This window comes from Pararge aegeria, chromosome 5, assembly GCF_905163445.1.
Source record: "Pararge aegeria chromosome 5, ilParAegt1.1, whole genome shotgun sequence".
In the NCBI taxonomy this organism is placed as follows: Eukaryota; Metazoa; Arthropoda; class Insecta; order Lepidoptera; family Nymphalidae; genus Pararge; species Pararge aegeria.
This window is the reverse complement of record NC_053184.1, coordinates 12,716,079-12,739,667: the sequence shown is the minus strand read 5'-3', so window position 1 is coordinate 12,739,667 and position 23,589 is coordinate 12,716,079. Positions and strand designations below refer to the sequence as shown.

General features: G+C 33.6%; 1 protein-coding gene across 1 annotated transcript; it reads right to left on the bottom strand.

Annotated features, from left to right (window-relative positions):
- Positions 1 to 1,249: 1,249 nt before the first annotated feature.
- Positions 1,250 to 3,290, bottom strand: LOC120623945. The gene has a single exon (XM_039890237.1). The coding sequence runs from the start codon at positions 3,215 to 3,217 to the stop codon at positions 1,250 to 1,252; it is 1,968 nt and encodes a 655-aa protein (XP_039746171.1). The 5' UTR covers positions 3,218 to 3,290.
- Positions 3,291 to 23,589: the final 20,299 nt, after the last annotated feature.

Below are 23,589 nucleotides of genomic sequence, written 5' to 3'. Positions count from 1 at the left end.
TTGAAGGAAAAATTCACCGTGCAGATTTGCCTGGTTTTGCTGATAATAGCCAACTAAGCATGATGTTTATTGTATATCTCTGTTCGTTCGAATTTAGTGCTTGAAAGTTATTCAGAAGGATAGAAATAATAACGAAATCAAAAATTGATAAATGCGTTTCAGCCAATAATATTTAGAATGTCCATGAATTAGTCGTCAGAGATCCCGTGTAAGGTGTTACAATACTGATTCACAACTTTTCTACTGTATCAGCCCTTCAAAGTCAAACTATCTTGATTCCTTACGTTGTCAAGATCATAAATAAAAGGAGGCCATCCCAGTTAGATTGTCTGTTGTATATATACAGGGAAAATACATAAATAACACATGCTCTTTAATTTAAACAATGTGATGTTGCAGTAATCGTAAGCTACAGGCAGGAATGTCATATATGTCGTCCTTGCATTAACACGGTAGTGAATCGTCTGACAACTTAATAAGTTGGTTGTTACCAGCTTGCGTAAATTTACCTTAACACCCGATATACCGCTCACCCCCACACCCTATTATTCTTAGCTAACCGTGTAATTTATATGATCGTTGATGTACAAAACTTGATGAATAGTACACCTCCGTGCAAAAATAATTAACTAATGAAAAACCAATTCTCAATAAAATAAGATATAGTACGATTGTTATTTAAATAAATAAAATGACTGGCGCTACAATAATGCAGCCCACCGACCAGATGTTGACAATCTCGTGTAGCCCGTGCAGATAACATAGTCATTTTTTTTATGGTAATATTGATGGACCTGAAACGGTGATAGCCCAGTGGGTAGGACTTCGACTTCACTTTCGGGGAAGCGAGTTTGAATCTGGGACACGCACCTCTAACTTTTCTAAGTTATGTGCGTTTTAAGCAATTAAAATATCATTTGCTTCAACGGCAAAGGAAAACATCGTGCGGGAACCTGCATACCTAGTGAATTTGAAGTCCTACACACTGGGCTAACACATTATAATCACTGGAATATCCGCAATAATTAAGCTAAATCAAAACTTAATATGTATGTTAGTATTTGTCGTCCAAACTACTGATAAAATTTGGCATTGGTTTGGGTAAAATTTGGCATCCTGGGTCAGACTTAAGACCTCAGTTCTCGTGGAGGGTTTTCGGATTGGGATGAAGTCACGTCGAACAGGTTCCTAGCAAGGAATAACGCTGAGTAAATCACTGGAATTTAATAAAGTTTGAAATTAAGTACTATTACATTTTATAATCAAAACATTCATCTGTAAATATTTTGAGCAAGTTAGGATTTGTGTCCATTAATCGCTGCAAAGAAATTTTCCGTTTTAATAATATATCATGCAAAGCTTTGCTTGAAGATGATTTAAGTATATAATGTGATTCTGTATGTTTTACAACCGCGTTGCCAAAACAGGAACATTTTATTTCATCTAAGGTCAAATCATCTTGACTTGAATATTGAGTTGCCACAGTGTGATGTGATTCTTTCGTTGCAGCAAAAGGTAGCTCATTTTCCTCAATATCCTGCACAGATATTAATACTGGTAGAGCTGCTTTATCCGGAATTTCACCAAGTATAGCTGTTACTCTGTTAAAATTTTCTTCATTATAATCTAGATAAGATGCTAAATAAGGAAAAGTATTTCTCTTTATCCAGTCACAACATTTTCTAACAGGACATTCGTGGAGTCGTAAATAATCCTCAATTAATAGTGATTCTGTAGATGATTCGTTTCCGTTTGCTTTGCTTTCTTTTGCTAAAGGTTCTGGTTTAAGTGTTACGCCAACGTTTTTTGGTTCCAAACCTGTTAATGGTTTAAAGAAATCAGCTTCAATAGCTAAACTACATTTACAACTTTGTGAGATCAGAAACTTTTTGATACTTTCGTATCCATGGCATTTAGCATAAAAATATTTTCTGTTGAATCTGAAATATGGGAGATCTATGTCACTTGGCAATGTCTCACGACTTCCATAATGTGGTTCTGCAAATTCAGCTAACAAGTCACCCACTAAAACAAACGGCTCCTCCTCACACACGGTAATTTCTTGTTCTGGAGTTGGAAATTCAAAAATATTTAATTGTTCTTTTTCCTCAAATAAAACAGTAGATATAACTTCAGGATTTTTTTGAATTTCATTTAACTGTAACACAAACATTTTTTCTAAATCTAGCAAAAACGTTGTTTGTTCTGGTAAAAGCTTAAGCGAGAAACTTATAAACTTTAGAAATAAAATTAGGACTTTTTTAATTTTCTCTTCCCACTGCTTATTAATTTCCGCCATTCGAACATCTTTCTTTTTAAAAGCATCAATTTCTTCTTTTTTATCCTTTATTTTTTTAAGCTTTTCTGTTAGTTCTACACTTTGCAGATTTTCTAAAACAATTTTTTTCATTTGACATTTTTTCCTTTCTAAACTCATAATATACATAGTACTAGTTAGTCTCTTTGATTCAACTTGCTTGTAAAAAGCTTTAACAGCATCATTTCTTTCGTGAAATGCTTTATTTATGAGTGTATTGTTCCTGCATAATTCGTTATCCAACAAAGTTTTGTAATATTTTTTAATTTTTTGCCTTTCAGTTATATACTTTTTAGCAAGTACATCTACTAATTTTCTTTTTTCTCTTTGCAGATTTTGTTGTATTTTACTATTTAAATCGGACACAATATTAGCACGCGCACATTGAATAACAGTTTGAATTTCGGATCGTAAATGTATTTCTAAATCTTGTAATGAATGTTCGTAAAATTTTGATACTTCCTGTTTCATAATTTCACTTTTGTATTTGAATATATCTAGAAATATAGCTTTAACCTTCTTAACAACTTCGTGTTTTTCATTGATCATAATATCTTTCCATGCAGCATCGTTATCTTCCATTAATGTCGTCATTGAGCCGAGAAATGAAGCTCGCTCTTTGTCTAAAATACCGTTCCCAATCATTAATATCCCTTCGTGTGTTTTACCTCTTGTAAATTTGGATGTAAAAGGTGGTTTCAATTCTACCATTCCTATAAGTAAATCGCTTGGAGAAACCCATTCGTCCTTATGGTCGTTATCTTTATGATGTAGTGTTTCATGTTTTAAAACGTTGTAATTTCGAGGATAACAATAGGAGTCATTAAAGTAAATCTCAGCATATGTACTTGTTACTCTCTCACCATTTTTCAGAGTAGTGTGAACATTGTGATGCTCCATGACAAAAATACAATAAATAATCTAATCTATAAATTAGGACAGAAAACTCAAAACCTTAAATGTGCAAGCATAAACCTAATTAAAATAACTTTCACAGAATTTGACATAACAACGTCATTAACATTTTTTTTTTTTCATTAACAGTTATTTGCTATTTTTTTCTTTTTAAGGGAAAATCTCTTTTATTAATTCTGTATAATTAAATCATTGATTTAATGTTACATTTTAAATAGTCTTCGAAAATAAAATTTTAATTTATTAGCAGTCATTTTAGGTATTATAGACTTGAGTGAAGTGCTGTATTCGTTAATAGAGAGTGCTCTTGTTTTTTTTTATAGTCAATATCTTCTTCATCATAAGGTCTTCTGAATTAATTTATAGGCCACTGGCGTAGTAAGAAACGTACTTCGGATCAGTGCTCAAAAACGTCCGAATGAAAAGGGTATGAAAACGCCAAAACGGTATGAATTTCACGCCAGTCTTCATTTGTTCGACTAACAGATTACACGTACAAAAAGGCATACTGCATGGTAAAAACATGCAAAAATTACTCAACTTAAGTATGAAAAGATGATGATGGCGTATTTTTTTTCCAGGTACACGATTGTTTGACTAATTGCACTAATTTGCATTAAATCTGAAAACCCATCAAGAAACTAATTAGTATACGTTACTAAACGAATACTTAAATTTTGTTCTACCTAAAAAACTTTAACAATGCCAAATTTCAAACGCAACAATTGTGCAAATATTTATTTTTTTGTATAAAATATACACGTATACACACGATTGCAAATTTTAAATTACGTTTTTAGTTCCTTCCACCTTAACATAATTATATTTGTGATTGCTTAAGAAAGTTTCTTCTGTTCTCCGTAATCTAAATAAATGTGAAGGTATTCACAAAGGGAACAGTTTGGTATTCAGATGGGTGTACGTGTCGACGGCCTACCTGTGATTAGTAGCAGAACGCTGTAGAGCGAAATACTCCACTCCTAAATTTAATTAAATACTTCATTGGTAGTAGGTAGGTGACCTAATATATTCTCATTTTATCGCTTTACAACTATATGGGTTGTAGTTAATTCACACACAGCTTTAACTAAAATACACAAACTTTTATCCTAATTTTAACAACTACACAAACTAATCACGTATTACTCGTAGTATAGTGCCACACAAAAAGGCTGGATTTCTAGTTGCTGGTCCGTACACTTCTATGCAATAATAAATTACGGACATATCTCGACTCCATTCTCATTACGGATGCGGCAATGTCCGTTGGAGTTTTGTCATAACTCAGTCTCGGTTAAAATTATTTCCGTTGGCTCTGATGAGAAAACTAGAGGTGGAGAACTGGAAATGTAAGCATTCGCGCAACAAGCCGTAGAATAACGACGGGACATATTTCATTCTTAACGAAGTTAAATTTCCGGGCGAGTCCTTTAGGAGCATGGTGCGTAACAGTGATAAAAATATTATATTAACTAATAGAATATAACTATTAGGTACAACAACAGAATGTAGTAGAATACAACATTCGTTGTCCAAAACGTAATAACTTGTTAAAAAAAATAATATCGACCTATTTCGTCATCATCGTCAGCCTTATTAATATTCCATGGCTGGCTGGTCAAAGGCTCTATGTATTTTCTTTATAGGAGAGTAGGTTATAAATCTACTACGTAGATCCAATGCGGGTTGGTACAAGACAGAAAATACGAGGTAAGTTTTCATCAAGAAAATCATTCTCAATCAATTTTACGGATAAATATAACGTCACTCCCGCTGTTTGTACGTTTATATCTTATAAACTTTGCAAGTGGTTTTAATGCATCTTGTAGCATAAGAAAGAGTGATTCAAGCCTAAGCATAACAAACATATTTTTTATCGCCTATATTTCAAACACTGGCACCTTACGAAATATATCAAATTAATTTACTACGGATAGGTTAAATCAATCAATTTATGAGCCCTCGCTAATATTTATTTATAGCGAGATTTGCTATCCTGATTTTGGGAATATTTTATTCCGACAAGATCAGTTAGGCTGTTTCATTTCATCAATTTTATATCAGTACCAAATACATTTGTTACAAATTAAATTCACATCGGTGCAGTGGTCTAGGCAACAATAACAGTATTTTTGTAACTATAATATAATATTAGCATCGATTGCCGAGATGACTACCGTCGCCGAGTCGTCAGCAATCTAGATAGTCCGTGTGCAAATGAATTTGAGCAGCAATTGCCTAGATTGTACATCACACGCTGCTCTGTTCTATTGTTATGCACACGTTAAAAACTAATGCACTTTATCGTATTTTATTTCTTTATTGGTCTTGTTTTGATGAAATAAAACGGAATTGTATTGTTTAATGTAATTAACGCATTTGGAAGCGGTGATTATATAATAAATAAGGTTTCGGTTTCCCTTTCGGGGGGCCGAATTAAACGCGTTTTTAATTTATGCAATTAAATATCACGTACTTCAACGGTGCAGAAAACTTCCTGAGGCCACCTGCATGTCTGAGACTTCTACAAGGTTCTCAATGGCGGATGAAGTCCAATACCAAGCAGCACTGGCCCGACGTGGGGGACTACTGCCTAAACACTTCTCCTTCTGCCCTGTAATGGCCTGTAGTGGGCTGTTGATCAGTTGATGACTATGTAATACCCGCCTTGTTTCCATTTTCCCCCATATTTTTAAATCCCCCGGGTACGTTATTCTGGTTTAAGAATAAAATGTATCATTAGTTCACATTCACAGGATTCGAGCTATGTATGTTCTAAATTTCATCAAATACGGTGCTATGTTTTAGCTAAACATATGTCACAAAGAAACAGACATACGTACGTACGTATCCATACTAATATTTTTTCGCATTAAAAATATTAGTATGGATTAAACGTTGAGTGACATTGAGTATTTTATTATTTAAGAAAGTTTTGCCTAGATATCTCAGAAAGTTCATTTAAAATAAAACAATGTACCTCAATGCAAAATTATGTTTGAAAAACCACTGTTCATTTTTAAGGGTATATTTTATAGACTAAAAATATAGAGCGTATTTTACATATGAAAACAATCTAGGAAAACTAAAATTTCAAATTTCTAGTCCTTTGTAGCCAGAATAGTTAAATCAGATTTAGGCTTGATTCATGTATATGTGCGGGTCGTTAGTTTACTGTGGTAAGCTGTCTTGTATTGAAATTTATTTCTTTACTTTCTTTAGGTGTACCTGCTATTTAAAAAGTTATTTAAGGTATTATATTTAACAAAATGTTCTCTATTTGAAAGTAGAATATAATAGAATTTTATTGTTCACTGTTTACACATAGAAAGAAAGTTGACAAGGCCTAGAAAAGTATTCAAAACAGTATACCCACAGCCGGGCGTACAATTATATTATTAAATAAGTAAAAAATAAAAAATTCAAAAAAAAAAGTATAATCACAATGTAAAATCAGTGTCAAAATATATATAAGATTAAGATGTGTATAAGATTATTAATAATTAAACAAAAGTGAAACAATCAAAAAAAAGAAAAAATCATTAGAGGCAAGTAACAAAAAACTAAACAGATTCTTATTTTACATTAACAAGGTACTCAAATGTTAAATAAAATAAAAAAATACATTTTAGTACCTTGCTTTTAAAGATAACTACATGTAGTGTACTTACTTTTCGTATTCCATTTATCTGAAAAGATTCCTACGTACCTACTTTATATTGATTATCGATAAACCCCCTGTATACTAAATTTCATGAAAATCGTTGCAGCTGATTCCAATTATATATATTCCAATCATATTTTAATTGGAATCTCGGATATATATAATTGGAAGCTGCAACGATTTTCATGAAATTTAGTATACAGGGGGTTTATCGATAATCAATATAAAGTCGATAATCAATATATATATATATAAATAATTGGAATCAGCTGCAATGATTTTCATGAAATTTAGTATACAGGGGGTTTCGGAGGCGATAAATCGATCTAGCTAGGTTTCATTTATATGGGAATCTCGGAACGAAGTCGCCCGGGTCCGCTAGTATATTAGAAAGTACAAACAACTTCAGCTTCGTACACGTAATACTGAGAAATAAATCTTTTGGCCGCTAATCTGGCGTCAAACTTAACTCCCCATGCATAATTTATCGCGTTGATTCCAGGTGTAGGAAAACTTTCCAACTTCTAAGAAAATTTACGACATACGTGGACATACCACCTACTTCTTTTGTTCTTCATTGGCCTCTAAACATATTAATATATAAAATAACTTTATAATATTGATATGAGAAAGTTTTCATATTTGGACGCCTGTACTACTTCACCCAACAATCACACAATTACATTACAGATTTGTTTGAAATTCGGAATACAGGTAACTTATAACCTGATTAAACACAGACGGGTTACATTTCATGCTGTATATTTATTATATTTTACTTAACCCACAGTAATAATCAGAATTGAATGCCATACAAACGTATTCGCGATTCCGATCGATCAGTAATCTATCATTAATAGAGCTTATTGTGATAGAGCTCGTTCGAGGGGGTACTGCCGCCAAGCTTATTTCTGCCGCTAAGCTAAGCTTTCTGTTGCTGTTCCGGGCTGGAGGGCATGGGTGCCCGTATAATTACAAAGGGCACAGCTCGTTTCAGGACATGTTGCTCTATTTAGGCGATGTTATATATATACTTACTATATATATATATATATATATATATATATATATATATATATATGTTTTTATAGTTATTAACACCTGATAACAATCTAGCACTCATAGTTGCAGTGCACCTTATCCCAGCAACTTGGTTTCCAAGAGATAATAAAAAAACTTTTTTGTAGTAGGTCATCAGCAGATACACCGCTGGACACAGGTATCCTCTTACATGTGAGAGAGCGAAATAGAGCCGAACTACCAATAGAGTTCATTTGCATATTAAATTAAAGCGAGAATTATAGAGAAAATAACAAAAAGTTTAAAAACAAAAAACGAAGAAGGGTTTTAACTACGTAGCACATATTCAATTAAAATCGTCTTTCTTATCATTCGAGGAAGGCGATGGTTATTAGAGATGGAGTATTAAGTTAAGATAGGCCATGTGGTAGATCGGAATATACTTGTCACCATCCCTACTCTTTTCGTGGGTGTCGTACGAGGCGACTAAGGGAATATTGGAAAGCGGGCAGCAGCGTCCTCTCTGCTACTGCTACCTGCGATCACCAACTCGCCTGCCCAGCGTGGTAATTATGCGCGAACCTTACCGTTGGGAAAGACCTTTTGTATATAGCATTTCGATTTTTATAGCCCACTAGCGTACCCAGCCCGCTTCGCCGGGCTAGATTTTGCTTTATTTTATTTAAACAATAAACTTACATCATTAAATTTTTAATTTAAGTCTCATAATATATTAAATCATTTATTTCTCTCCGTATTCATTCTCTTCTATTCTCTTCTCGAGCGGGTGAAGATCATTATCTACACCCATGTACACCTAACAATAGAATATCATCATAGTAAATAAAAGCTGTATTTGACAGTTCAAAAATAGGAGTGCTCCGATCGTCACCCAAACATTATAGGATTACTCGCCAGGTCAATCCGGAGATTCCCTGAAAGTTTCGGTCCAGCCGTTTCGGAGCCTATACGGAACATACCCACACACTTTCTCTTTTATATATATAGATTGACGATGATATATATATTTTTTAATTAAAATATTTGTATTACCTTCAAGTTCTCAAGATGAACCTTTATCTAAGGAAAGAAGCGCAGTGTAGAGGACGCCGCTTCGTCTCGTACAATATTTCATACTTACAGAAAACAAGTTCGTGGAGATTCGCCTCGGCAAGGACAGAGTGTGCTACGCGCAGATAAAGAAGCCTCTTACATCATTGCCTTTGTGGGTTTATATGTGATTGTTTATTGTTACATGTTAATATTCCGGTATTTGAACTGTGCTACGAATTATTAGAGACATTGCTATCAGGAACGGATCTAAAAATGTTATAATTCACACCAGTTCACACCACTCTCGAACGCAAAGAGTTATGCATAAAGTATCTCCTCTTAATTTTATAAAAAATGAGGTGTTTCGCACAAGCAAAAAACGTTACTGGCGTACGTTAGCGAGTTGCCGGTTAAGGGGACTGAAGGAAGTTAGGGTACCAGTGTGCTGGAGTTCCGTTTCCCGCTCTGGAAAACCTAGCTTTAGTGAAACCTTCATAAGGCGTATAGAGGACATCACGCGTGACACAATGAGATAACCTGACAAAAGCGACATAAATAAATAAATAATAAACAAATAAATATACTACGACAATACACACATCGCCATCTAGCCCCATAGTAAGCGTAGCTTGAGTTATGGGTACTTAGATGACTAATGAATATTTATATGAAAAATATATGAATAAACACCCAGACACTGAAAAAAATTCATGATCATCACACAAACATTTTCCAGTTGTGGTAATCGAACCCGAAATGATGATAATATGATATACGAGTACATAAATCAAGATCTACTGGTCTCTGGCCTCCGTATTCTTATAACGGATTGTGTGTTATTATTTCCGTTACATCTGATGAGTAAACTAGAGATGTAAAGCTGGAAATGTAACCATTCGCACAACAAGCCATGATATAACGATGGGACATAATATTTCATTCTTAATGGAGTTAAATTTCCGGACGAGGCCTGCAAGAGCCCGCATAGTCAGATAAAAATTCAACTTAATTTCAATATCACTGTTGTTTCTAGTTACAGAGGAAGTAAGGTCTATATCATAAATGTAGAGATCCTTAGAAAAAGTAATTTACGATTTCAGAAAGATGGCTAGATGAGATAAATAAAACTTTACCAGCGAATCATCTACATAAAAGAATGGTTAGTATTAAAATGTCAAAACTATGATAGGAACTTTATTTAACTTCAGCTATGTTTAACATTTTTACGTTGAAACAACAGCTATATTTCAGAAACTGCAAACAACTTGGATTGGATTTTTTATATCATATGGGCAAATAAATCTTTTAGCCGCTTATCGGGCATCAAACTTAATTCCCATGCATAATTCATTGCGTTGATTCCCGGTGAAGAGGAAAACTTTCTAACTCCAAACACCGAGCGTTTACGACTGACACCCGTCGATTAGTTTCAGGAAACTTACCGATACAAAATCGCCTCTTTATATTTTTGTTTAGAAAAATGAAAGATTGATTTAACATTTTTCTTTATAAGTTAAGGGTATTGACATAAATGTTTAGTAGGTATGAATACTTGATGAAAGAAAATTAATTTTCATATTAAGAACTATTGGTTATTCAGAGCATATACCTACTCGTTAATCATGAGGAAGGATGATCTGACTTTATGCTTCACACGACCAAATAAGTTAGAAAGAAAGGTATTTTAAATATAGAAATGGAGAAAGAAATTTAACCTCTCCGTCTGTTTATATTTCGGCGGGTAAGTTATTGGTCCTGTAAGTTAGGAAATGTATTTTTACGCAGTATTTGAAAGTATATGTATCAATTTAGTTATACGAGCTGGTTTAGAATAGATTTTGATAATCTTTTTCCTCCTGCATATTTTTATGACAGTCTGACAGTCATGACGTACTTTTTCGGACTCGTATGAAGGTACCTCTTAGCAAGTGTAGTATTGAGTAAGTTCCGCTTTATAAATATCATAAATGTTTTTATAAAAAGCTTAGAGAAACCTTTTTGTTAGGCAGTACGGAACCGCACATTTCAACAACAATAGATTTCCTATTAAAAATTGTTAATTGTTGTCGAGTAAAATGTAACGGTCCAGCCAAAACTGGCAAGCAACAAAGTCTGGCAAATAGTTTGTCACAGCTGCGCGATACATGCATATTGTGTCGCGCTTGTTTGCTTACAGCATTTAAATTCAGCAGAGCAAGTTACGGGAAAGAGTTTTAGAATTTGTCCGGTGCAGGTAAACTCACATACAGAATTGTAAATTTATTCGCCGGTTTCTTATTACCGACGTCGCCGCTACACGTCGTTGTGGTTCTTTAGTCAGATCACAAGTTGGTAGAAAGGGTAATATCACCTACCTATATTATGTTTTCCTCCAACTTGTGCTGTAATATTTGAACTGATATGTTTGTTGTAAAACAAAGAGTCGAAGAATTGTTTGAACACATCATGTGTTCAGAAATAAAAAAACTTTAGTCATTGTCAACACATTTGCAGTTTCTCTGTTGTTACTCACGGGATGGTAAGCGGCGTCTCTAGCGGCGTCCAAGTTGTCGTCCTGCGTGCGACCAAACACAAAAGGAGGCCGTTTGAGTAAGAATCTTGTGTTAAAATCTATTCGAACATTAATTCCACAGTTATGTTTGATAAGTTACACTAGGGGCACTGGAAAAATATCAAAAACGTTATTATTATGAAACTATACTCTCTACAAAACTCAACTATTCTGTATTTAGTAATTTAAAAATGTAGAGCACAAAAAATTGTTCAGTTTATATTCTCAAGTTTATGTGCAAGTACACATTGAGTTTCTCGTTTATAGCTGTCTAGGAGTTCGCTGTGAATGTTATGAAATATTAACGGAGAACTGGCGTCCGTTCGCTTATTGCCTGCTCGCAGTCGGTACGTGTTACTGCCTCCAGGCACGGCATAAGAAGGTGTTGCTTGTAATTTTGTCGGTGTAAGATTGCGCTGTAATGTCGGGTAAGGGCTGCTTGAATTGTTGTATTTCCTTAATAGTTTGCATTTACCCCTCGACGACAATTTGTGACAAGAGCGTGAGCTAAATTGTCGTCTCGAGGAAATAAACTAATTTACTTATTCATGGCAATCATAACTGCATTTGTATTTTGCAAAGAAGACGCGAAAGAAAATCAAGGCAATTAAATAAGCAGTAAATTAAATATTTCTATCTCAACCGCTGGGCATAGGTCTCCTAAATTGATTATTAAAAATTCAGACAAAATATAAATAGCTCATTAACAAGCGGATTGTTTGTGGTTTGTTTATTAAAAAAAAGTGATACAACGGTTTTAGTGTAGGTATATATATTACTTTGTGGTAAAAATGGCTACAGCACAATTAGGCAAGTTCCTCAGGTGCCTGGTGCTTGCTTGCTTGCTAGATCAGCAATTTGGGAAGCTGCCGTTGGTACCAGCATCTCCTTTACAACCCATTATAACAAAAATGCATCCAAATCATAGTACCGAAGTATAAAAAAAATGCTAATAATCAATCAATATTCCGTTTTCTTCATAATGAGAATACAGACAGGTGTTCGCAGTTACGAAAATTTCTAACATACTTTACCAGCAAGTTTGCATACTAAATCTTCCTAAATACGTAGAGAAACGTAGCGAACCTTCCAAAAACCTTAAATCACTTGGCACATTACTTTCTCTTCTAACAACGGACACGTATTGCATCTTAAATTCTACTTAGCATTCAGCAGACTATTATAACATGTAAGGCATTTTAATTATGATCTCTTTCAGCGATAATAAAAGTAACATTCTTATTTTAATTAGACGTGTCATAAACTCCGACATCACACAAACGAAGATTCTCGAGTTTAATGTTTCCACATTAAAACTATTACTGTCGCGAGTCAAAGTCATATAAATTCGCAAGACCTTTATATATGCTGATTATATTAATCTCTAGTCGTGACCACCAACCCACATTGGATCAGCGTAGAGGTTCTATACTCCAAAATCCTCTCACCTATAAGAGATTAGGCTCATACGTGGGACATACTCACAAATAGGGTGATTATTGTTATAGTTTATGTATATTTTTTTATCGTGTAGTAAATAACAACAGTTACTTTCGTTGGCAGTTGATTGAGAAGGAAAGCATTTGCTCATTGTAGAAGAACTTGTTATAACCCACAATTCTGTCAAATAAATTATTATTATTCTTATAAAACTGGTACACACGAGCTAACATCTTCGCAGACACACTAGATTCTAAGTACTAGGTACCAATCGGTTGCGAAATTGTACTTTGGTTAAAATAATGAAGGTTTTTCAAAGGGCATTCGAAGTAGGTACCACGTGACTTGAATAATTTTTAACATTTCAAATCGTTTGATCATATATTCTGCGTCTTGTCGCGTTAACCTAGGTACTTTATAGTTTCTACATTTTATCAATTTTTTATTAATTTTTACGAATATAACTAATTACTAAAAACATATAGACTTTACGTCTTAAAACATCTGTAAAGTAAACCCTACAGGAAAAAAATCTTTTGTAGTTATTTAAGCAGGTTATCTCATTCAAAGATTGCCGATAAGGCCGCCTTTGCATTTTTTTGTTGTTTGGTTTTTTTGCATTTGCTATTTATAACCTGTTACCACAAGATATTTAGGATTATCTGGTTTTCTATGGATGCTGCAGTAAACATATTGCTCGTCTGCGGTTTTGTTTCAAAATATTGAGATAGTCAAAAAATTTTCTGTGATTTAATTTCTGTACCTCCTACGTGTTTTATAAATAAAAAAGATACAATTTAAAAAGCGAATTGCGTAACTCAATAAAGCCCGAAAAAAACGTTGGTAAAGTGTACGACTGCATTGCTTTGTTAAATATAAATGCCCGAAAAACTTTTCGCGCAAAGTGTCGAAATCAGTGGTTAATACCGTTGCTGTACACACTTAATTAAAGTAAAAGCTCATAATTAAAAAAAGTCATACCTACATAGAGTTACAAAAACTCTATTGAATTGTTAGATACTGTATTATTCGAAATAATTACGATAAATTTTATAAAGTAAAAAGTCAAAGTCAAATATTTCTTTATTCAAATAAATAAATATTTGATCTAAGAAGAAGCCCACAACAAACTTAGCCCGGCGTTCTTTTTGTTCTTTGTGTGATGGTACACATTGTCATTTCCAAATATTAAAGATGACTAAACTGTGAATCACGTCTTGCATAATGCATAATATGGAGGATCTTTTGCCAATTAGATAATAACGTTGGCTATAATCATAATAGAACCACAAATTTATGATTGAATATAATAATGAACATTAATATTATTTCAGCTAACACCTAGGGCGATGTTTATTTAATTGGATGCTATAGCTAATGGTCACATCTAATGAAAATTCGTCAGTCTATTTCAGTTTTAACAAATCCCGCGGGAACCGTCAGTTTTCCCGGGGTTTTTGGATTATAATAAGAAAATTTCGTCGCGCACGCCAGGTAATCTTCCGGTCGCAACGATATGATTTTTAGTCATCTTAAAAAGTTATGGTAATTTTTTTTTTGTTAAAACCATAATGAATTAAACCAAATGAATTTGAGTAAGATTCTAATGTTTGTTATACATAAAATGTTTACTCACGAATTACTCTGTCCGTGAGTGAAAACCGAATGAAAATCCGTTCGGTAGTTTTTAGAATAAAGCTAAACTAGCCCAGACACACCAATATACCTAAATATACAAGCAAATAGCTATCAATATCCAGCGTTAGGACGAGGATGATGGAGGCTAAATGCTTGCTTGGAATCTAGTTCTATCCCATTGCCCAATGTTCGCAGTTGAATTGCATTACATTAGACCTTGCTTGCATTCCAACCGTTCTAAATGCAGTCGGGTGAATCTACATATTTAACGGAGATATATATTTAAGCTGGCAGAGAGAGCTGTTACTCTTGCTTGCAATTCATATGTGTATCTGTTGTTAGAAATGTAGAACTAAGTAATGAAATAACTTAATCACATAGATGAAAAATTAAGAATCTGACATGAAAATAGACAGTCAGCTGGCGCAGTGGGCAGCGACCCTGCTTTCTGCGTCCAAGGCTGATTCTTTGTTGTTTGTTTGATTAAAATGAAAGTTTTTCAGTGTCTGGGTGTTTATCTGTATAAGTATTTATGTGTATTATATTTATTAAAATGTTAGTACCCATTACACAAGCTACGCTTACTTTAGGGCTAGATGGCGATGTGTGTATTGTCGTAGTATATTTATTTATTTATTTTATTTATATATCCACAATTTCCATTAGTAAAAACTGTCGCACAACAAACGCTCTGTACCTTGGACAAATAGTAATAAAGTTTAATAATTATTCACTCGTTAATTGGTCAAATAATTAATAGTAAGGTGTGCTAGGTAGAAAATTGGTTTTATTTTTCTTGTTTTGCCTATATATTAATAAAACTTATTTTAGAATTTACAAATAGTCCTTGTGTATGGTAATCCATTTTGCCAATCTTTAAATAGTCCGTATAACATGACTTTATGGCCGTTAGTAAGCGCGGCTAAAACTGCGTTAATTAAGCATTTTTGGGTAACAATTTATAAAAATGTGTCGGGCAGGCAGAGTAACAACATAGTTCGTTTTTACCATTTTTAGACCGGGACTGTCTAATTAACAAAATATAAAATAAAACCAATGTAATAAAAAACAAGCTCCTCTCAATTTTGTACATTTAATGAATAATATTTTAATTATAAAAATAATACACATTAAAATAATTAATTTTATGGGATTTAACTAACCAGTAGAAATATCTGTGCACTTAACAGATAAAAGCATATTCATATTTCGGCCCTCGTGTCGCTACATTATTCAAGCCTGTCTCCATGATAGTTTACAGCATTTCTGCAATGGTTACGTATCATCTATATTCTCCTGGTGTGGTATTTCTCACTTTTGTTACACTGTTCCTGTCGCATGCCATGATTTGTTTTAACAGCCAGATCCCAGCCAAACGCCATTACAATGGCATAATCACTTAGGTACTAAAAATTATGCCAATGTGAAAGTTTAAATGCATACCCACGGTATAAAATGATTATAAAATAATAGGGCACTATAAATAGAGTAGGTAACGTAAACCTAAACTGATTGCTTATATTGACCAACTTAGGCGTAATGTTGACAGCTACTTTTTATATGCCCATTTGAATAAATAAATATTAGACTGACTTTGACTTATGACTTTCCGAAGTTAAGATAATTATCTGTATTCGCTCCTTGTGTGAGGCGTGCGAGTTAATATTATTTTGCACCTAACATTTCACTTGGATGTCGACATGGCGTAGACATGACGGTTTGAAGACGGTTTACCGGTTAGACAATTGAATCATACAACTCTGTGCCTAGCTTTTGTAATTTTTTTATTAAAGAACTAGGTTTTGTCGGTTTATTCGGCAGCTTATAATTGTCCCGTGTTTATCTTAATACTTATAATAAAACTGTAACGGGTCGAATCCTGTTCTTTGAAGATATATTAAAAGATTTTTTAAAGGGCACTCTATAATCGATACTGAAGCTAAAACTGGCTTCTAACTAATTTTTTTAATTTTTTCTGTCCGTCGGTCTGTATCACGCTAAAACGCGCATCACGCTAAGACAATTGAATAAATTCAAATGAAAATTTGCACGATTTGAGGTCATACTACGAGGTAGAATATAGAAATTTTGTCCCAAAATTCAGCTCAGTTCCTTTGGTTGACGGAATGAAAGTGTTTGTCGATGTTACACCATAACTGAAATTATAAAGCGAATCAAATAATTATTTTTGTACTGAATAGGTTATACTTTAAGTTTTCTCAAATTTCGTATAGATCGGATGAATATGATTGCAGATAGAGGACAGAACTATACATCCAGCATATAGCAGCAAACCGCTCCCTTAAAGGTTAACGATACTGAATACATTAACTGCCACATTTAGTGCTAGGACTGAATAACAAATGTTAGAAATTTTCTTGCTTAACCTTTAGCTATCTTATCAATTAACAAAACGATTTCAATTATTTCCTTAACTATTCCCATAATTTGTTAGTGATAGGAGCTGAGACTGATGGATACCAAATCATCTTTCAAACATCCAAAGACTGATGAGTGGCATCAATTTACTGATTTAAGACAACGCTTCTTACCCAACGCCATCGACTAATATGTAGTCATGACATTTTTTGCATTCATTTGTAATATGGAATAAAAATTAAATCAATACGGGAGTAGGTCGCCGGGACGGTCATCGATTCAAATAGTGGGTGATGAAAGCTCCCAGAACAAGAACAGATATACAGATATTGCAATAAAATTAACTTTATTAATGCAAATAAATAAAATATAAAACATTTTAGTGCAAAATAAATAAAAATAGTAAAACACATTGGCACCAGTGAATAGAAACTTGAATTAATTTCCCATGTTTAATAATTGCATGAAGTTTTTAGACCTTACTGGTTATGATGGCTCACTTAACCCTGTAACCTAACTTAGAAATTAAGAACCCAGATTATTTGCATTTTCTTTTTCTTTCTCTTTAATTTTTTTTACCTGGAAATACTCTTTAGAGATTTGTTTAAGTCTGAGAGTCCGACGTTTTAGTATGGTATCTTTTTACTGCGCTATAATTAATACAATTTACATGGTGATCTTTACGAAGCCATTAAAAAGGCTTTTTAAGGTTAATTTTAACTTTTACAAATTATTATTATTATATAAGTACATATATGTGCACTTTTAACTTAAACTGAACTTAGAGTAATTTACAGTTATCTTTGATTTCTAAAACAATTTATTTTTATATAAAGTAAAGTAAATATAATTATAAAGATATACTCGTATATATAACCCAATGATTTAGGTAGCTTGTATTATAGGCTACAGTGCTCTCCTTAAAATAGTGACTCGATGATTGAGTGTATGATTGTAATTGTGTGGGATTGCGTCGCGTAGGTACTTGTACGCGCTACTACTCGTATATGTTTGCTTATATATATATTTGTTTGTGCATGTGTGTGTATGTGTATGTGTGTATGTGTATTCGTGTATGTTAGAGTTTTACGTGTAATTTCACTCCTAAGACTTCCAGCAGTTTTTCAGTGTTAACATATGATTTTGACAGTAAACAATCTTTTACAAATTGTTTTCAGTTATTTTTATTTAGAGGGTATATATTTATAGCTTTATTATAATCAGATTTTTGATTAACTGTCACGTAAGCGGTTAAAAAAATATTAATTTTCATATTGATCAAAGTAGGGAATCGAACTGTGAAGTTTCCACTAATAAGACTACCTAGGCACACTACACACGGTTACAGTATTAACCGGTCGCTGAACACATCAAAGCCATTCAAATTTTGAGTTTGATATCACCACAACGTCCAAGCTTGTTTGTGTGTTAACGTCAACCTCAGTAAGGTTAAAGCATTATGTTATCAGAGCTTTAGGCCTGGCTCGGCTTTAGCAACAGCTTTGTTTCTGTTGACAGTGCCTGTGTACGTGTTAATTTTATCGAAGACCCTGACATTTCGCCTGACTGTCGACTTGACGCAGGTCAGCTTGAAGACGGTCACTCCCGGTTTGACAATTGAATCATAGCGACGTGCAAATAATGCTCCTGAGTTATTTAAGTTTGTGATGAGTATATATTCTGTGTGTTATAAAAACCATCTAAAACTGAAGTTCGAATGAAATAGAACTTCAAATTAAAACTTCTGTTTTGATTTATTATAATATTTTGTTTCAGTTGACCGTTTTGTCGAAGAACCTGACTTGGCTGTCTAGGTGATGCATGAAAACTGGAAGACGGTCACTCTGGGCGATGATTTTTTCATTCGGTAATGTACATGACTGCAGGTTAAACAAATAGGAACGTTGACAATAGAGTGTTCAATTCTTACCAGAAGTGGAATTGGTGAAACCGTGTTAAATCCACAATTTGCATTGATACTCTTACCAATCTAGTTTTTATTCCAATTAATAATCTTAAAAAATTGTAATTTGCAATAGGTATTTAAAAATCGCATTCAACGTTGAGTGCATTGACCTAAGCATTGAAGCTCTTGCCATAGACACAGCATTACGCTGCCTTTTCAGCTGCAAACATTCTTTATAAAGATATCTTAATTTATTTACGATATTAGTAACGTATTTGAAGTCTTATATCAAAAATTTGCACGAATATGAAAGCCAGGGCGATTCGCTGGTTTTTTTTATTATAATGAGAATATATATATAATTTATCGCTTAATGTTTGTGCATCTATTATAACAGTAGGATGAAAAAACAGTTAACTAGGTATACTATAACTAAACGATTCAAATACCAACATAATGGTAATAAATAGATAGATAGATAATGCAGTCTAGGTAATAAATGTGCTACTAACAATTAGCCTTACCTTATCAAAGCTTGGCGTGTAGTTTCAACTTTATTTATGTTGTCATTGCCTGCGTCCGCTTTAATTGTGTTAAAGAGCATGAAATTTCGCTTGGCAGTCACCATAAGGCGGTCAGTTTGAAGAGGGTCACCGTTTGTATAATTAAATCATAAAATACTTAAATAAAACCATTACAGAGAATCTGCATAATATTAAAAATACTGTGGCTTCTAAATTTAATATCCAATCTTCAATGTACTACTCCAAGAAGGGAATATCAGTTCTCGTGCAATATTATAGATGCACGTAATATTATACTAGTAGGTAATAATCTGCAGTCACCGTCCATGCCTTAATCAAATGTGGCTGGACGTCCTAATCGAGGCTGTCCGCACTGACCACGCTCGAGCTACGTCAATTCTAGTCGAGATCCATAATAATATTGTAAATGTGAAAATATCCTATTTCCGGCACAACCAGGGCACCGATCTTGATCAAATTTGTCACATATGTAAATTGCACCATAGACGCGAATAATCACCAGCAACGTCCCCGCAGAATAAAAAAATATCTTTGCTATCAATGCATGGCTATTTAGTTAAACACATCTTGGCAAAGATATTCATTGATAGCAAACGTTGGTCCTAGAATACTCATCTTTGTAAAACCATAGTCGCCCGCAACTTCGTCCATTTTTATACGATTTTTTTACAAATATTGCGGGACTTGTTAGTTCTTCCATGCTATTCGAAACTACAATGTATCCCTGTTCCATTTTTCATCCAAATCTGTCCATGGCTTGATTCAGTAAGAAACAGCCATCCAAACTTTCATATTTATATTTATATAGGAGTAAGGTAACTACCATACCTATTACTAACAAAATTATTAATAGTAAGTACTTGTCTAAAACTTAGTGACTGCCAGACAACTTAAAGCTTAAACCAGTAGATCAAGAAGCGAGAAATTTGCACAGTTGAGTTTAGTATTTTTCGAATATCCATCCTGAAGGTTTAAACGAGGGGACAAACATAATATTCTGTACTACGACGGAAGAAAATTTAATAATTACTATTTCAAATTAGTACCTACATAGTACATACATTTATGGCATAAATAAGTATTGCTAGTACAAGAAACTTGTACTATTTTAAGTATAATTTAAAAAGTAAAATTTTACTGCATAATATGTGTTAAATAATTTTATTTACCGACACTTGTACGTTTTGAACCTCATCTAAGTCACCGCGAAGACAAGTGTTAGGTTTCTTTACGATACGGATTTGAAAAATGAAAAAAAGATTAAGAAGAGGGGTCACAAATTAATCTTTAAAAAATAAATTTTAATTCAAAGTTACTTTTAACATAATCATTCAACAGTAATTCAAATTGAATCGTCAAAATCTGCAAAGTTAAGTGGGTACAATATCAATAAGTATTTCCATGCACTGGAATACGTCTTGGCATAATAATATGTAGTCTTCGTCCAAGCTACTATCAAATCCGTTTGGGTCGTCCTAATCGAGGCTGGCCACGCTCGACCTCCGTCAAATCGTGTTGAGAACATGACCTGACTGTCACAACGAACAGATAACTGTAAGGCGCTCGCCTTTTAATAATTTAAAAAAAGTTTCTAGTTTTTTTACCTTTAAAATAAATGCAATATCTTTTATTTTATTAATTATTAACCCATGTTAAGTATTTATTGAATTGTATGTATTATGCTATTTATAAATTATTTTTATCGTCGAACAACGACAGCTCTTTGATGATGCGATGAGACCTAATGCGACCTACAGTAACTCTAAGCAATATTCAAAATAATTGAAATTTACTATATCAGGTGTAAATAGAACGTTAATATTGGCATTGAGAAATTTAGAAGAAGCTGATTAAATTAACTAGTTAACTATTGACATATTATTTTCTACTGCATGAAACGACAGCAATTGATTTAATATATGCCGCCCTCGCACCGCGCCGCTTACACTTGATATGTAAATACTTCTCATAACAAAACTATTGATTTAATTACATTTATTTGTTTATTAAGTTTTACCAATAAATAGTAGACATTTGATTGATTAACTGGGTCATGTATGAAAACAGTAGTAAATTTGTATAATTTTAAATATATTCCCGTCCCACTATTTATAATTACACCTAGTGTCGTTTCCCCACCAACTCTTTTATTGAGATAAGTTTTTTCTTGCTATTTAATGATAAAGGCACTTATTTTGGTAATAAGATAAATAAATACCTATTTTTGATGGCCCAAAAAATAACTAACTTTGTTCTTAGACCTTTTTTTTGTATGATTAATAATACAATTGTTATGTTTCAAACATTACTTACTCACTTTAGATCTAAGTGAACCGAGTTATGCCAGAAAGTTATGATGGGAGACAATATCGTTCTAATAATCTGATAAATTTCATATGAATGGAAAATTTATCGCGTTGTTATGGGGAATCTCAGATTTTATTTATTTAACACATTATTGAACTTTAATGTGGGATGGTAAAACTTTTCTTTTGTAACCTTCTTTCTTTATTCCGAGAGAAATCGTTCCAATTTACTGCCTTTCCTTTACTTGGCCCGATAAAGATTATTATTGTAAGCTTACTCTCAGAAAGTTTCAGAGTCTACCACGTGAGCAAACTTGACAATCATCTTGCGAGTTGATAGTATATAATCTACACGTTCCTTTAATCCAAACAGAGCCAAGTTCAAAGTAGGCAAACTAATTTGTTATAAAAGAGAATAGTAAATCGAAAGTATTTTTGCTTCTAAAAAAAAATGTATGGAACTGCTTTTAGTAGGAAGTGAGAAAGCTTGTTATGACGTAGGTGTGAATTGTTCACGTTATTTTGTAAGACTACGAACACAATGTCTAAATTATGTTTTTTGTCATAACAATTATTTAATATTGTACTGTATAGAAACTCTTTTAAAGGACAGAGGGCGCCGCGAACGCTTGGTTCTCCGCCTGCTACATATTTCACTACGTAAATCATAACTTTATTTCCTCTCACTCGGTGGATAGTGGAAGGAGGAGTCTTTGAAATGGCTCTAAGACTGCTCTACTATACCACAACAAAGGCGTGCGATATTAAATTAGGTGTAGAAGGAACTACGAGAAGTTAATAATATTTCATAATATGCAATTTAATATCACCACGATCTGAATTTCCTTAAAGCATGACTTTACAGAACATAAAATCAGCGTTGGTTCGAACAATTTACGTAATGTATGCAACGGATTTTGTACATTTAATGATCATAATGACGGTAACGCCAGCTCATTTGAGGCGTAAATGGTGCTTTCCTGCCAATTAGCGGGCGGCGCGTTCAAAACAAAAGGACTGGAGCCTCATGAATTTATTGTGAGGTTACTGGCTTAAGTTATTTAAGTGTTCGCTGAACGTTATTCACGTGCGAGACGCCGCGGAGAATGCAGCATCCTACGACGATTTATCATGAATCTTTAATTAAACTTTAGCACTGACTGTTCACGGAAACTCATTGTGTCTCACAATATGCCCGCTATATTGATTGTTTCGGTACGTTCGCTTATTAATCTGTCATGAGGTGAAAATTTTCATAAATGAAACATAAAATCAATTTGTTCTCTATTGGTTATACTTTCACTGTTGTTTATCGTAGTGGACTGAAAATCCACATTGAAATTGATTCGGGAAAAAATTGTTTCACCTCTTTTGCAAATACATTTTTGTAACTATTTCATATGGAACAAGCAAACATAGGAAGCGTATATCCTTATATATTGCGAAATTGATTTTATCCGTTTGCCTCTCTTTTACGCAAAGACGAAGGGAAGAAGTATTTTTTGCATTGCTAGAAGTAGTTTTATGATATGTAGTTATAACCTCTTATCTGGTAAATGAGGAAATCTAAATATGTTGGACTAATGACTTATCAGTATAAATGTTTAAGAGATAATAGTATCAGTTAGGTTAGGAAAGTTTTTTATTCATCCTAACTCCGGCCGATGGATGCTGGGAATCCGTCACCCATTGGAGATAAGTCCTGGGGTTTAAAGGCGCACCCTGTGTTCCCGGTGCGCCCTGAGCGATTGTATGGGCATTTAAGTATGTCTCAGAGTGGGTCTGCAACGGCTGGCGGCGCCAGCTGGGTCGCTGATGTGTGCGGAATCGTTCCCATAGTCCAGCCACCAGGCGA